Below are 17,305 nucleotides of genomic sequence, written 5' to 3' on the forward strand. Positions count from 1 at the left end.
CATTTAAGTGGCATTATGTCTCATTCTATATAATGGAGAGAAAAATGAGAAATACATAAGCACATAAAACATATTTGCCATATTTAATTCCTGACACCCCCAAATCTTAAAAATATGGCTATATGGAGGGTATAGAAAGGTCACACTGCTGAGCTAGAATTGAACCCAGGTGAAATTTCAAATGTAATAACCTGTGGTTCAAATACAGCATTGTATAAATTTTGTTTAATTTCATTATTTTAGACTTCAAGCCAACATTTTATCAATTAGAACATTTCATAGAAATCTGAATTTCTGGCTCCTTTTAAAAATCTTAGAAGATCCAGCAACACTGAGACTATAGTATTAGGTGGCAACAATCAGCCTCTCTGAACAGAGCACAACTCACACTACTTGCTATTGTCTCACACTCAGTCAATTACAACTACGTATGTATCACCAAGCCCCAACTCCTAATTCAGATCTACATTCTTTGCTCTCTCTTTTTGAACCAAATGGGAGTTACAAGAAAATCCTGTGGAAGTTCTATCTACTGGTTTGGGAAGATTTAGTGAGAAAGGAAGAACTGGATTTAAAACTAATAAACTACATTTGAAAAGATATTACATTACATGAAAAAGATATACTTTGTTCTCTTTTCCAAGTGTTTAAGTGCCATTACTTTGAATTTTGGTGGTAAATTTTAAATGAACTTTTAAAAGACTGTCTTTAATAAAACAGATTTCTTATAAAACACTTTATACTTTGTGTTCTTATCATTTTCAGATTTCATCCCACTTTAAAATACCAATGCTTCTCATGGAAGAATAAAGAGATTCCACTAATTCACAGACACCTATGCTCCATGAATCTATAGCCAAGTATAGATGCACAGATAGAAAATAGTTGCTTGCTTCTTTATTCTCACAATCTGAGGCTTTTCACTTGTTGATTATTACAAAAAATAAATCAGAATTCTAAGTTACATTGCTCAATTCTCTATTAAGCCTCTACTGTACCTTTAACTTCACAATTACAACAGTCATTATCCTGTATTAAATTTGTTACATCATTTGTCTCCCTATTAGAAATAAGCCTCTGGAGGGCAGAGGTTATATCTTATTCACTCTTAAAGACTTAGTACATATCTAGCACATTCTTTTTTTCTCTTTTTTGGAGACAGAGTCTCGCTCAGTCGCCCAGGTGGCTCACTATAAACTCCACCTCCTGAGTTCAAGCAATTCTCATGCCTCAGCCTTCCAAGTAGCTGGGATTACAGGTGTGTGCCAACATGGCCAACTAATTTTTGTATATTTTGGTCGAGAGGGTTTGTTGGCTAGGCTGGTCTTGAACTCCTGGCCTCAAGTGATCCACCTGCCTCGGCCTCCCAAAGAGCTGGGATTACACTTGTGAGCCACCACATCCAACCCAGATATGGCACATTTTAAGCACGCAATAAACATATGCAGAATACAAAAGAAGAAAAGCAAAAATAGAGAATACGTATATGCACAGTAATTGCTATCCTTTAGGAATTACAGTCTACCGAGGGTAAAAGAGACACATCAACAAAAATTATACAAGATAGAATATTTAAAATGCCACAGGAGAGAAATATAAAGCACAAGAAGAAATCAGGGAGGAAATTATTGTATGAGATATAAAGTTACAGTATTTTCTTTTTCCCTGGACTCCAATTTCCATCCCCAAATATTTGGCGAAAGTTCTTACCACTCAATTATAGTCTCAGGGTTTCTAGTGAATTTATACTCATCATGAAGAATATATATCATCACTTCAAGTACCCTCAGAAAATATATCACATTCAGAATTATCTCTACTTTTTCTGGCCTGAATAACTACTGTGTACTTTAATTCAGTTGCACTGTATCACCACCATCATCTCTCTCCAGGATAAAGAAGTCAGTCAGCACCTGCAGTTTAGGTACATTACAGCATATTGGTTAAAAGCATAGGTTTTGGTACCACGATTCTACCACTTAACTGCTGTAAGATCTTGGGCAAAGTAATGCCCAGAATGTCAATCTCCTCACCTGTAAAATGTGAATATCTACCTCAAAGAAGATTTAAGTTAGATAATACATGTGCAAACAAACACTCAGTAAACACTTAATAAAATGATAGCTATTAGAAAGGATTAACACTAAATGTAGTGAACAGGGGCTTCTAGTCAAACACATGCATAAACTGACCATATAGTGGCTTTATAGTTGACTTGTTTTATCAACCTTCATAGTTACACCTTCCTTTCCATTTCCAATGCTATTACTCTTTCAAGTCCTTATCTATACTCAGACCCAGACAACTTCTTAAATGGTTTTCCATCTCCATCCTCAGACATACTTTGACCAGACTATTATTTTATTTCCACCATTAATGCCTAGCTGGAGTAATGAACAGAGCTTTAGATTGCAAATCAAAGAATCTGGGTTTGGGTTTCAGCACTATCACTAAAACATTATAGAACCCTAAAATAAACATCAACTGTATAATGAGTTTTAGATTAAACTATCTTTAATCTCTTTTTTTGTTTTTTGAGACAGGGTCTCACTTCGTCACTCGGGCTGGAGTGCAGTGGCATGATCTCAGCTCACTGCAACCTTCACCTTCTGGGCTCAAGCAATCCTCCCACCTCAGTCTCCCAGGGAGCTGGGACTACAGATGCACGCCACCACGCCCAGCTAATTTTTTTTGTATTTTAAGTAAAGACGGGGTTTCACTATGATGCCCAGGCTGGTCTCAAACTCCTGAGCTCAAGTCACCCACCCATCAGGGTCTCCCAAAGTTCTAGGATTATAGCAGTGAGCCACCATACCCAGCCTCAGTATCTCTTCTTGCTCTAAGTCTATACCTCTCCTCTGATCAAAGTGCTTCTGGTTTACAAAATACAATTCCAGATTGGAGGAGCATTAAAGCCTTCCTCATTCAGTGTGGCATGAGTTTTGTAGGCAGAAGGACCAAGATCTGAGTACTGATTCTATAGTTTACTGGTTGCTTATCCTTGGGCAACTTATTAGACTTCTCTAAGACTCAGTTTATTCCACAAAATGGGAACAACAGCAATTCTCTCAGGGGCTTACTATAAGATTTAAATGAGCTATTTGTTAAGTGCTTACAACATAGCAAACAATAAATAAGTATGAAATTTGTGCCTATTCTAATATTTCCCATTTCTGCTTTCTAGTTATAGTGTGTGTGTGTGTGTGTGTGTGTGTGTGTGTGTGTGTGTGTGTGTGTGTTTTGAGACATGGTCTCTCTCTCATCCATGCTGGAGTACACTGGCACTGACAGGGCACCCTGCAGCCTCAACTTCATGGCCTCAAGTGATCCTCCCACCTAAGCCGCCCAAGTAGTTGGGACTAAGGGTGTATACCACCATAGGAGGCTAATTTTTTTTTTTAAGAGATGGGGGTCTCACTATCTAGCCCAGGCTAGTCTCAAACTCCTGAGTTCAAGAGATCTTCCCGATCCAGCTTCTCAAAGTTTTGGGGATTACAGGTGTGAGCCATCATGTCCAGCCTAGTTAGAGTTTTTAAACTGTTCCTAGAGACCTAGAACTCTGCTTCAACCAAAAAAGCTGGTGGGTTCCCCCCTCTTTCATATACTGAAGTTTAACATTTAAAATAAATATATTTGAGGTGGTTTATTCTGTTAAAAAATGCATAAAATTCACTACACCATGGACACAATCTGTTCCAGTTAGGAGCAGAATGCCATGCCTACTCTTTGTCAACTGCAATTACCCTGAATACATTAGTATCTCCTGTTTTTGGCAATACCTATCCCTCCCTCCTCAGGACTTCTTAGTGAAGTTATCCCTAACTATTCTTGTTTTTGAACCCTATGGCATTTTATTTTTATTATTATTTAGAGACAGGGTCTTGTTCTATTGTCCAGGCTGGGGTGCAGTGGCACAATCATAGCTCACTGTAACCTTCAAATCCTAGACTAAAGCAATCCTCCCACCTCAGCCTCCCAAGTAGCTAGGACTATTAAGTGTGCACTACCTTGCCTGGCTAATTTTTTTTTTTTGAGACAGAGTCTCATTCTGCCACCAGGCTGGAGTGCAGTGGTGCGATCTTGGCTCACTGGCACCTCTGCCTCCCAGGTTCAAGCAATTCTCCTGCCTCAGCCTCCCGAGTAGCTGGGACTACAGGCGTGTACCACCACACCCGGCTAATTTTTTTATATTTTTAGTACAGATGGGGTTTCACCATCTTAGCCAGGATAGTCTCGATCTCCTGACCTCGTGATCCGCCCGCCTCAGCCTCCCAAAGTGCTGGGATTACAGGTGTGGGCCACTGCATTCAGCCAAAAAATGATTTTTCTCAAGAAATTAGTCCAATATTTATATGACTGATTGAGACAGGTCTTGCTTATTTATTTATAGAGACGAGTCTAGCTCTGTTGCCCAGGCTGGAATGCAGGAAATGCGGTGGCACATCACAGCTGACTATAACCTCCAACACTAGAGCTCTAGCAATTCTCTCGCCTCAGCCTCCCAAGTAGCTAGACTACAAGCATGTGCCATCACATCTGGCTAATGTTTCTATTTCTGTTAAGATGGGGTCTTGTTATGTTGCCTAGGCTGATCTCAAATTCCTGGTCTCAAGCTACCCTCCTGCCTCAGCCTCCCAGAGTGCTGGAATTATAGGCATGAGCCATCACACCAGGCCAGAAGTTAGTACAATATTAATTCATATTCTAACAATAAAGCCTAAATTGTAACATTACACATTTCTATTCTATTGTATTAAATTCAAATCTAGCTTTCTGCCTTTGATCCTAGCATTTGCGAGGCTGAGGTGGGAAGACTGTGTGAGGCCAGGAGTTTGAGAACAGCCTGTGCAACACAAAGAACTCATCTCCAATGGAAAAAAAAAGTCTAATTTTCCTTTAGTTATAAAATGTAGTCTAAACATAGTTGAGACTTACGTAACGCAGGCCTTATCCTACTGTATTCACCATTTATTTCCTAATTGAAACAAGACTGGGAAGGAGGTATACATAAATAAAACAAAGGAAATACTCCCAAACCTACTCTGCTTTCATTCTGCCTTCTTTAGGTCTTTTCTAAAACAATTATATTTTTTGAATAGCAATACAAGTACATGATAATCAGTTTTTTTTCTTTTTGAGACAGGGTCTCACTATGTTGCTCAGGCTGGATATGCAGTGGCGCAATCTCAGCTCACTGCAACCTCTGCCTCCCAGGTTCAAGCAATTCCCCTGCCTCGGCCTCCCAAGTAGCTGGGACTACAGGCACACACCACCACAATGGCTAATTTTTTGTATTTTTAGTAGAGAAGGGGTTTTACCATATTGGTCAGGATGGTCTTGACCTCCTGACCTTGTAATCTGCCAGCCTTGGCCTCCCAAAGTGCTGGGATTTACAGGCATTACAGGCATGAGCTACCAGGCCTGGCCAAATTTTTTTTTTTTTTTTTTTTTTTAAGATACAGCCTCACTGTGTCACCCAGGCTGGAGTGCAGTGGTGTAATCTCAGCTCATTGCAACCTCCCCCTCCCAGGTTCAAGTTATCTCCTGTCTCAGCCTCCAGAGTAGCTGGGATTATAGGTGTGTGTTTACATGTCCAGCTTTTTTGTGTTTTTAGTAGAGAAGGGGTTTCAGCATGTTGGCAAGGCTGGTCTCGAACTCCTGACCTCAGGTGGTCTGCCCACCTCGGCCTCCCAAAGTGCTAGCATTACAGGCGTAAGCCACCACACCTGGCCCAAATTTTTAAAATACAATAAAAATGCAACTTAGTTTCCCTTCAGAGAGTCTGTCTTTACAAAAAATTTAATCCTCATAGTCAAGCAAATACAAACATAAATATACAGGCACACTCCTGTATACCCACAGAATGCACCGTTTCACAACAAAATGCCTGTTTTACTATCTAAGCTATAGAGAATGTTCATCTCTCTCAAAACATTTTTTCAGCTAATGATTTTATAAAGTAAAATATTCATTTATTTATTTCAATCCCAAAACTTAATACAATGTTCTTGAAGAGATGTGTGAGATGTTTGGAGATACATTCCAAATAAAACTAGCAAAACTTTGAAAAAGCTGCTTCAGTATCAACAAAAGGAATGTACGTTATAACACAGGAAGCACCTGCGTGTTAACAATCATATTAATTATTCAGTAACCAGGAAAAATGCTTAAAAATTTTATATCCTAAAAATTTTGTTAATTACATGAATAGGCCAGGTATGATGGATCATACCTGTAATCCCAGCACTGTGGGAGTCCAAGGTGGGAGGATTGCAGAAGCCCAGGAGTTTGAGGCCACCAGAATGGGCAACATAGTGAGACACCGTCTCTACAAAAAATATCTTAAAAATTAGCCAGGCGGCCGGGCGCGGTGGCTCAAGCCTGTAATCCCAGCACTTTGGGAGGCCGAGACGGGTGGATCACGAGGTCGAGAGATCGAGGCCATCCTGGTCAACATGGTGAAACCCCATCTCTACTAAAATACAAAAAATTAGCTGGGCATGGTGGTGCATGCCTGTAATCCCAGCTACTCAGGAGACTGAGGCAGGAGAATTGCCTGAACCCAGGAGGCGGAGCTTGCGGTAAGCCGAGATCGCGCCATTGCACTCCAGCCTGGGTAAAAAGAGCGAAACTCCATCTCAGGAAAAAAAAAAAAAAAAAAAAATTAGCCAGGCATGGTGGCGTGCACCTGTAGTCCCCACTACTCATGAGTCTAAGGCAGGAGGATCACTTGAGCCCACGAGATCAAGGCTGCAGTGAGCTGTGATTATGCCACTGTACTCCAGCCTGGGCAACAAAGCAAGACTGTCTCAAAAAAAAAAAAAAAAAAAAAAAGCAGGATTCAAGAATATATTCGTTTTAACTTTTAAGTATTCCAACTCATTCTCTGTAGTGGTTTTCACCAATTTATACTCTCATGGCTATGATGTAAGTACCTATTTCACCATAATCTTATCAAGCTAACTCTGGTCTTTCTCAAACTGATAAATACCTGAAGGGAAGTTGTTCTTTGCCTAAAATGAGATATTACAGATATTTTCCCCAGTAGGTTTTGTTGACTTTGCTTACGATGAAATATAGCCAAATTTATCCTTTCCTTTTTTGAGACAGGCTTGCTCTGTTGCCCAGGCTGGAGTACAGTGGCACGATCACAGTTCACTGCAACTTCAAACTCCTGGGGTCAAGGGATCCTCCTGCCTCAGCCTTCCAAATAGCTAGAAATACAGGTGTGTGCCATCATGCCCGGCTAATCTATTTTTTAATTTTTTTGTAGAGACGGGGTCTTGTTGTTGCCCAAGCTGGTCTTGAACTCCTGGCCTCAAGTGATCCTCCCACCTTGGCTTCCCAAAGTCCTGGGATTATAGGTGTAAGCCACTGTGCCTGGCCTTATCCTTTACTTAATGGCTTCTAAGTTATGGGTTAAGCTTAGAAAAGCTTTTCTTATTCAAATATTATTTTTAAGATAATAATTCTACCATTGTTCATCCTAATAATTTTATGATTTCATTTTTTACATTTAAACCTCTCATTAATCTGGAATCTATGTGGGGTAAGGAACAACAATGGGGATCCAACTTTTAAAATTCTGGGCTGTTATTCAGTTATCCCAACACTGCTATTGAGTGAGGCTCTTTCTAGATGTTAGATTTTTCAGAAGACTCACAAGTAGAGATGACTAGCGAGCTCAGAATTAGTGCAACAGACACCAAAATTAGGGATTTAGGGGCCCTAAAACACATATAACATCAAAAGCACAGATCCTGAAATCCAGCATCTATCACATATAAAGCATATTGACGACTCCTGCTGTTAATCTTGGAAGTCCTAAGGATGGATTATCTCTAATTCAGTTAAAATAACTATGTACTACAAATAGGTGTTAATAAACAAGCATAGATGGCATATTTACAGCTTGTATAATGTGAGTTCACTTACTTTGTCTTCATAACTACTCTTTAAGAAGATAAGCAGCTGAGATTTTAATTGCCATTTATTGCTGAGAACAAGGTAATGGTACCCTGTTCCTTTACTTATAGGAGATAGTAGTGCCAAACTCAAACCGAGATCTTACATTTCCAAATGTTAACAAAATGCCATTATACCCTGTACCAAGTACTTTTACACAAAAATTAGTGAGACTCCCTACTCACAAGGAAGTTGAAACAATTTTTAATTCAATATTTAGACTGATCGCATACTTAATTTAAGCATGAAAAGAGTACACAGAAGTAGAAAACATCATCCTTGGCTTCGAGGAAACCTCAAAGGTTTATAGTAGTTAAAAAAAAGCAAGACTTAAGGTAACAGAATAAGCCTGAAGGTCAGGAGCCATGTCTTATCATGTCTTATGGTATTTACAGCTGGTATAACTAGAAGGTAATGTTCGGTCAGTAAATATTTGTTGGTTGACTAAATGTACTGATCGAACCTTCTAGATAGGAAATAATATTAGATCCCATTCATTTTCCCCATGAGCTAAACTTTTGTCTGTGACCAAATAATCAGCCAAATCATCAAATAGCTCTTAAACAACGTAACCAAGAAAGCTCAGACACCACTTCTGGGCTACACCTATGACTAAACATATTTCACAGAAAAATAAAAATTTTTAACTACATTCTATTACAAAGCTGCCAAAAGGTTATGAAACAATTTCCAGAAATGAATCCAATCCAAATGCTACAAAATATAACTACCATTTACTCTTGCTTTATTCTGAATTGAACATATCCTCTGCTTCTATAATAAATAACTGTTCACAACATTTCTCATTGGTAGTGTTTTTTTTGTGTGTTGTTTACTTTAGCTATCTTGTCAGCATTAACTTTTCTTAAGGTCTTTTATTTTTATTTTTTTAGTATCACTCTTGACTTTGAGGTCTTTTATATTTTAATACTAATAATCACTTATCTGCCACATATAACACTAAGGGAGAACAAAACATGAATAAGAGAGTACAAAAATAAACTCAGTTTACAAAGTACAATTTTATATCCTGCCACAGACAACTTCATTCCAGAGTCTGCATGCCCTATTATCCAATCTATTCAGTGACAAGACATTAGCATTGGAGCCCCAAGGACTGCAACTTTTGTTGGCAAAAGCCTTGCATGGGTCAAAATAATTTTTCAACCTTTGATTAAAAAAAAAAAAAAAGCCCAAAAGGACCAAGCTTAAAATTTTAGTGGGTGGTTGCATGTTAGATATGTTTAGCCCTAAACTCAAATAAAAAGGAAAGTTGGCAGTAAACTAGTCAATGCAAAGAACTTACAAAAGCATAAGCCCAGAAATTACATGCAATGCCTAGTATATAAAATACCAAGGAGGCAATACTGTTTACACCAGAGTGACATGGCTTTCTTGAGTGGTTATATATACCAAAGGTTTAGTACAGTTAAAGAAGTCTGTCATAAATTGCCTCAATATGCAATAAATGTGGATATATTCTAGGTTAAATTATGTGGGTACTACAGAAAGACATGTGAGAGAAACCAGCACAATGCCTGCACATTGTCGCATCTGACAGTAGGAAATAAACAGCCAGTTATGAAACAAACTCAATTCTAAATGCTGGAAACAGAACAAGGCTGCATTCTTTTTGGAGAATAAAGATACTAATCATTTAAAACAGATGGACTTTGCACCAACAATGTGAATATGTTTTATAGAACTGTATATTTAAAAATGGTTAAGATGCTAAATTTTATGTTATATGTTTTGGAAAGGATGAACTGTTGGGTTTTTTGTTTTTAAACAGAGACAGTGTCACCTAGGCTGGAGTGCAATGGCCCAATCATAGCTCGCTGCATCCTTCAACTCCTGGGCTCAAGTGATCCTCTCACCTCAGCCTTCCTAGTAGCTGAGACTACACAGGTGTGTGCCACCAAGCCCAGAAAATTAAAAAAAAAAAATTTGGTAGAGATGGGGTCTTGCTATATTTCCCAGGCTGGTCTCAACTCCTGGCCTCAGGTAATCCTTCTGCCTCAGCTTCCCAAAATGCTGTGATTACAGGTGCAAGCCGCTGCACCTGGCTATGTTACCTGTTTTTTAACAATTAAAAAGAAAAAAAAGGCCAGGCGCAGTGGCTCAAGCCTGTAATCCTAGCACTTTGGGAGGCCGAGGCGGGTGGATCACGAGGTCAAGAGATCGAGACCATCCTGGTCAACATGGTGAAACCCTGTCTCTACTAAAAATACAAAAAAATTAGCTGGGCATGGTGGCGCTTGCCTGTAATCCCAGCTACTTGGGAGGCTGAGGCAGGAGAATTGCCTGAACCCAGGAGGCGGAGGTAGCATGAACCAAGATTGTGCCATTGCACTCCAGCCTGGGTAAAAAGAGCAAAACTCCGTCTCAAAAAAAAAAGAAAAGAAAAGAAAAAAAAGAAACCCTTTAAATTAGTTTTAAACTTCCCTTGAATTTTTAAATGAACAGATATGAGTTACTGACTACTTACTATATATACCTGTTACCATGGAGATGGAGATAAAATATAGATAAGACCTAATTCCTCTCTTCAAGAAGCTCAAAGTTTAAAGAGAACCCTAAACTGTTTTTTTGTTTTGTTTTGTTTTGAGACAGGGCCTCTGTCACCCAGGCTGGAGTGCAGGGTGCGATCACAGCTGACTGCAGCCTCGACCTTCTGGGCTCAAGCAATCCTCCTACCTCAAACCTCTTGAGTAACTGGGACCACAGGCATGGACCACCACACCTATTTTTTCTTTTTTTTTTGGCAGGGAGTGCAGGGAAAGATAGAGATCATGTCTATGTTGCCTAGGCTGGTCTCAAACTCCTGGATTAAAGTTCTGCCTCAACCTCCCAAACTGCTAAGATTACAGGCATGAGTCACAGCACTCTACCTAAAATCTCCTTAAAAACAAAAATTGATAATAATTTGGATCACCCAAAGTAGGTGGGTAAGCAGCCATTTACCTATCCTTTCTTAAACTCATTAACTATCTCTTCCCCCTCCTTTCTCTCTGCAGGTTCTAGTTGAATTTTACTTTATTTTTTCTTCTCTTCTTTTTTTTTTTGGAGTCTTGCTCTGTCACCCAGGCTGGAGTGCAGTGCTGTGATCTCAGCTCACTGCAAACTCCACCTCCTGGATTCAAGTGATTCTCCTGCCTCAGCCTCCTGAGTAGCTGGGATTACAGATGCTTAATTACCCATAATTTTTGTATTTATGGTAGAGATGGCAGTTGTTGGGGGGGGCGGGTACGGCAGGAAGGCGGTTCACCATGTAGGCCAGGTTGGCCTCAAACTCCTGACCTTGTGATCCGTCCTCCTCAGCCTCCCAAAGTGCTGGGATTACAGGCATCAGCCGCTATGCCCGGTCTCTAGCTGTACTTTAAAGTCTCTGATGCTTAACTTGTTCTGGGATTCAAACAGATTTGTTAGCCACTATGAAATGGTGGCACCTTGTGTGCCTGAACAATTGCTCCTTGAACAGAAGAGGTATTTCAAATTGGAGGGAAAAGCAAATCTAGTCTTCTAGCCTTCTCCTAAAGCAATCACCTCCATTCAATTCAACCCAACACTTAAAACTATACAAACCACTGGGACAAATTCTGTCAAAAAGCCATCTCAATTTTAGTCCTGATTATCTCCTCTTTTCTGGGCTCTTATAAAACCTGTGGTCTATGCCCTATGAATTACTCTTAATCAGAGTATTCTTTGTATTGTTTGCAAAGAGTTCTTTCTTGTGTTACTGGAAAAAAAGTTTAAAAATAATCAAATCTTCCTATTTGCCCAAAAGAACAGGTTAATGCTTAGTAATTCTGCTACTGAATGAAATATATTTCATTAAAATATATTTATTGAGCATTTTCGATGTGTCACCAATGAACAGATTTGTAGAAGTAGAATTTTAAAAGTAAAGGTTTTAATAATGGAATCATCCTATTTCAAGTCCTGTCCTCTTGGTTTCACTCTCTTTTAATTAATTAATTTATTCTTTTTTTTTTAAAAAACCGAGGTGGGGTCTCTATTAGCCCAGGCTAATCTTGAACAACTGGCCTCAAACAATCCTACAGCCTCAACCTCTCAAACTGCTGGGATTACAGGAATGAGCCATTACACCTGTCATTGTGTTCCTCTCAACACACTCGAACTGATCAGACTTTGGCATTCAAACTATGAAAATCCATTTCCAAAATTCAAAGAATTAGTTAACAGTAGCACACATCTCCCCAAAGATGCCCTTATACAATAAGCTCCTGCATGATCAGATGTAGAGGCACAATGATTCCTATTTCTTCTCTTTTTTTTTTTAAGACAGTCTCACTCTGTCACCCAGGCTGCAGTGCAGTGGTGTGATCTCAGTTCATTGCAACCTCTGCCTCCTGGGTTCAAGCAATTCTCTCCCTCAGCCCCAAGCTGGGACTACAAGCATGCGTCACCACATCCAGCTAATTTTTATATTTTTAGTTCTGACAGGGTTTCACCATGTTGGCCAGGCTGGTCTTGAACTCCTGACCTCATGATCCACCTGCCTCGGCCTCCCAAAAGTGCTGGGATTACAGGCATGAGCCACAGTGCCTGGCCGATTTCCCCAATTTCTGAGGTAGCATTCACATCACATCTGCAAAGAACAAACAGTAGCTCTTGAATCTAAAAGAGCTAAAAAATGAACGCAGTTGGTTGGTTTAAAACTAGCAAGAACTCAGAATACAAAATATTAGTATTTTTTTTTTAAATCCAAATGACTGGAATAAATAGAGTAACAAATGCAATGGAAATTTTAAGCCACACATTTTCTATACCTTTATAGGAACTGAGAAATAACCGTTCTGCTCACAGAGCCCTCAGAAACCTCCGCTTTCATTTTACGTTTCATGGGGGTTAATTTTTCTTTCAACCACTACATAGATTTCTTATCACACAGCAAGAGCCAGGGCAATCATCAGCTTCAGGGAGAATTTAAAAGGACAAAAATTAAATTCTTCTACTGAATGATTCTCTTTATAATACTGAAGCCACAATACAACATTACTAAATAGCACAAAGAAAGCACACTCTGATATTTTGCATTCCTTTTACTCCACCCACCCATCACCTCCACCCAAAAAAAAAAAATTTTTTAAAACAGTCTGAGCCACGCACAGTATGTTTGACTTGAAAGTTTCAACAACATAGGAGCTTACTCTTGCAAATTATTGGCATATATAGAGGCTTAACAGTGACTTAAAATATAGTTATAGGAAAAATAGACTATTCTAAGGGGAAAAGCCAGGGGGGAACCCAAGCACTATTAAAAAAAATGTAACAAATATATTCAGGTACAAGACCCGCATCAGAAACGGTTTTCTTTCTTTTTCTTTGGTAAATGTAAACACTTACCCTGAAGAGATTTTCCCAATCCCTGGCCCAGCTTCCACCCATGTTTCTGGAGTAAGCGGTGTCCAATATTATCCTGACAGACAGAACAGAGAGACAAACCAAAAATATTCCAATAATATATTCTTCCCTTCCTAGAGACATTAAAACAGATGATGAGCAAGAGATAATTCTACATATATGCATGCAAAAAGGTGCTAATAGGGTAAATGTGCCCAATAAGAGGGGCATTAATGTAAAAAGAAAAGCTGGCTAGTATTTTATATGGGAAGAACATATGGGGTACGGGTCCTTTCTGATGGTGTGCTGGGCAACTTTTGCACATAACATTTTAAAATGGAGAAAAAGGGGAAAGGGAAAAGGGGAAGAATACATTTATGAAGTTTTAAAATAACATTAAAAAGCATAAAATCAAGGTACTTATACAGTCATATCCACCACCTAAACAGCACCACTTTAAGATTTTTTTTTTTTTTTAAGAAAATCTACATTGTGTTTAGTTGTTTTGTTTATGTGTCAGGCTTTCATGATACAAAGTAAGTTGTAAGTGTAAGACTGCCCCACCACTAGAAATGAAAAAACAATCAGAGCAAAATCCAGGCTAGACTTGATTGGTTTAAAAAATAATAATATATATATAATATAAATATTTAACTAGCATGCAGCCAATATTAAACTGAAAAAACAGTGAGGTTAGTAAAACAAGAAATTAAGTTGATTAAATAGAAAAATAAAATGAGCTCAAGCACAGACTGAGTGATGCATTTCAACACGTAGTCTAACAAAAATGCTAAGATGTTAGAATGAAACAGGCCTAGCAATAAGTTAACAGTAAAGAACCATTAGTGCAGGTAGGGGGAGAAACCAACATACATAATGTCTCATCTTCTCAGGAGCGCACTGGAAAAGGTATTTCAATGTAAACTGCATGAAAAAAATGCTAGAAACAACAATTAAATGTCAGCTTTTGTTTAAGGGGTCAAGTTATTGGAAACATCTGCAGCTTTGTCCAGTTCTTTACTTTTTACAGTTACTGTGAAGTACTAAGACAAGGCTAAAATAAACACTAACTGTACCTGAAAAAATGATGATATTCATCCAAAGGACAACACTGAAAAATTCTAAACATAAAGTATTCTATATGTATTAAAATGTAATTTATAGTATTAATCTAGAAAAGATTAAAAGTTGCAATATAAGTAATGTTAGCAGAAAACGAAGGTAAACCATTTGAATATCTTATATTTCTTGAAATCAATTTATAAAGCTGACCAAACCACAAATTTCTGCATTAAAACCAAATATTGCACATTAAACTGTCTTGTATCTCCACATTCAATGATAAAATGCTCTGTGGACTCATAGAGGAAAGAAAAACATATTTTTTTAACTGTTATCTTCTCTAACTAGAAGTTAGAAGAAGATTAAAGCTCCCAAATGCTCTGGGGGTTTGTTTGTTTTTTTAAGGACAATTTTCTTCTACAAGTTTATGACAGCATGCAACCTGGAAAACTGGGTTAAAAAGCTGATTATTTCACTGATGGGGCAAAACCAGGACCTTTTTTTTTGGATACAGGGTCATGCTCTGTTGCCCAGGCTGGTGTACAGTGGTAAAATTCTCCTGGGCTCAGGCAATCCTCCCACCTCAGCTTCACAAGTAGCTGGGACTATGGGCACACACTACTGTGCCTGGATAATTTTTTTATTTTTTGTAGAGACAAGGTTTCACTATGTTGCCCAGGATGATCCAGAACTCCTGGGCTCAAGCAATCCTCCCTCCTCAGAATTCCAAAGTCCTGGGATTACAGGCATCAACCCAGGATACTTTTTTAAAAACAAAAACTGGAGGCAAATTATAATGAAAAATTTGTTTGTAAAACAAAACATATATTGTTTTAAATATACATATAAATCATTATGGTGCACAAAGTTTGCTGCAAGTTATTTTTGTGTCATATGATCTGAAAGAATTAGAAACACTACTGATTCCAAGGGATGACTTCCACATTACTACACATCACAAAAGCTTAATACAACACTACTGCTGCTAAGGCTTCCTCCCTTCTCCCCGACTAACTGAACTGCCAGGAAAAGCATTTCCTTACCCAGTGCTCAGTGTCTATTTATAACTTTATTACCCCCTAAAAAAGAAAAGATTAAAAGTCTCAATATAAGTAATGTTAGCAGAAAACAAAGGTAAACAGGCCCTTATATTGCTACTATAAAAACAAACTTACCTGTGCAGAAAATCCTTATTTCACATCATAATTCCTACAACTGAATAATTCTAGAAAGGACAACAATGGCAGAATGACTGAGAGTATACGGTTTATTAAGTAATTGTTTAATCTCTTAATAGATGCATGTTGTAACTATATTTGGCACCAAGATTTAGGTATTAAACAATGCTGACAAAAATTGTTGCTTCCCCCCCACTTTGTTTTCTTTTTTTTTTTTTTTTTTTTTTAAAAGAAAACTCAATCTTTGGCTAAGTGGAGATGAGACATTATGCTGACTGTGTTATATTATGAATGCACTAAAATAAACAGACAGATGAAGCAGTATGCTATTTCCAAAAGCAGTGCAAGTGGAGTGAAAGCATTTCCATACGAACCTGGCTTTAAAAACTGGGCTGTCAAAAGAACAGTTAAATGTAACACAAAGTAAGAAACTGTCCAATCACTAATGGTCGTTTTTTTTTTTTTTGTCGTTTTCAATTCACTGCTTGCAAGTAATGTATTTATTAAAGAGTGAAAGCATAAGTAAATTCACGAGTCAAGACCAGCTGAGAGATTCAAGAGCAGCGTGTTGTGACTGACAACAGTGAAAGGAAAAGCAAATGTTAAAGGGAGAGGGAGAAAAAAAGGAAAAAATTAAAGTTATACACATTAGCACCACTTTTACAAAACCACTCAAGAGGATGGCTGTCACCTTCTCAGAAAAAAATTATTGACAGAATATGGTAGTGGCATTTCTCTTCTATTTAGGTTAAAACTGTTCTTTAATTAAATCCACTTTCTCAGGGACTATAATAAAATATTTAACACACCACTGTAAATCCTTCCAATCACAATAAAGGCAACAGAAACAATAGACACAACTCCCAGACTCTCCTTCCCTCACCAGCCTCCTGGGGTAAATAAATGACCAACACAGAAAATCTGGACCCTTCCTATCATTTCAAGCTACCTGTTTTTGGAGGAAAAAAGGTAGCTCTGTGACTCTGCAGAAGGCGCTAACATTCAGTATGGTCCCTCTTCCTAAGAAAAAAGGTTTTATAAACACTCATCAAAAATCTAACAGGCTTAAGGATGATGGGTAACACAAGGAGGCACAACAAAATAATTGTAACAAAGTAAAACAAACCAGACTTCTCTGCCTTTGAAATGATCAACACTTTCTCTGTGAAAAGAACAAGAAATCCAATAACCAGTCAGTGGGAAACAAGCAATCTATTCTCTCTGTTTAGGACTGTGATTTTTGCCAATTATTTCCATGAATGCTTTTTTTTTTCTTCTTCTTCTTTTTTTTTTGAGATGGAGTCTCACTCTGTAGCTCAGGCTGGAATGCAGCGATGCAATCTCAGCTCACTGTAACTTCTACCTCCTGAATAGCTGGGACTATAGGTGTGCACCACCACACCAAGCCAATTTTTTTTTTTGTATTGTTCGTACAGACAGGGTTTCACCATGTTGGCCAGGCTGGTCTCAAACTCCTGACCTCAAGTGATCTGCCTGCCTTGGCCTCCCAAAGTGTTGGGATTACAGGCATAAACCACGATGCCTGGCCCATGAATGCTATTTATAACATTAAGTTGGCACGAGTAGCTTATGGCTGAAACAGGTAATCTAGACAGAACAAGGGAAATGAACACTAAATTTTTTTGTTCCTTTTCTTTTTCTTTTCAGACAGGGTCTCACTCTGTCACCCAGGCTGGGGTGCAGTGGCACAGTCAGAGCTCACTGGATCCTTG

General features: G+C 38.5%; 1 protein-coding gene across 19 annotated transcripts in view; it reads right to left on the reverse strand.

Annotated features, from left to right (window-relative positions):
• Positions 1-17,305, reverse strand: part of GPATCH8 (G-patch domain containing 8) — a 110,540-nt gene that overhangs the window by 59,482 nt on the left and 33,753 nt on the right. For 9 of the 19 annotated variants that reach the window (XM_003732922.6, XM_035302989.3, XM_078372663.1 and 6 more), the window contains one exon: positions 13,336-13,408. The exons of 2 other annotated variants lie outside the window; for them this stretch is intronic. In XM_003732922.6, coding sequence (XP_003732970.4) covers positions 13,336-13,408 — 73 coding nt within the window. Of the gene's footprint in view, positions 1-13,335; positions 13,410-15,946; positions 15,965-17,305 lie in introns of those variants that run through there. 8 more of the 19 variants (XM_078372666.1, XM_078372664.1, XM_035302991.3 and 5 more) reach the window with 2 other exon arrangements.

Source organism: Callithrix jacchus, chromosome 5 (assembly GCF_049354715.1).
Source record: "Callithrix jacchus isolate 240 chromosome 5, calJac240_pri, whole genome shotgun sequence".
In the NCBI taxonomy this organism is placed as follows: domain Eukaryota; kingdom Metazoa; phylum Chordata; class Mammalia; order Primates; family Cebidae; genus Callithrix; species Callithrix jacchus.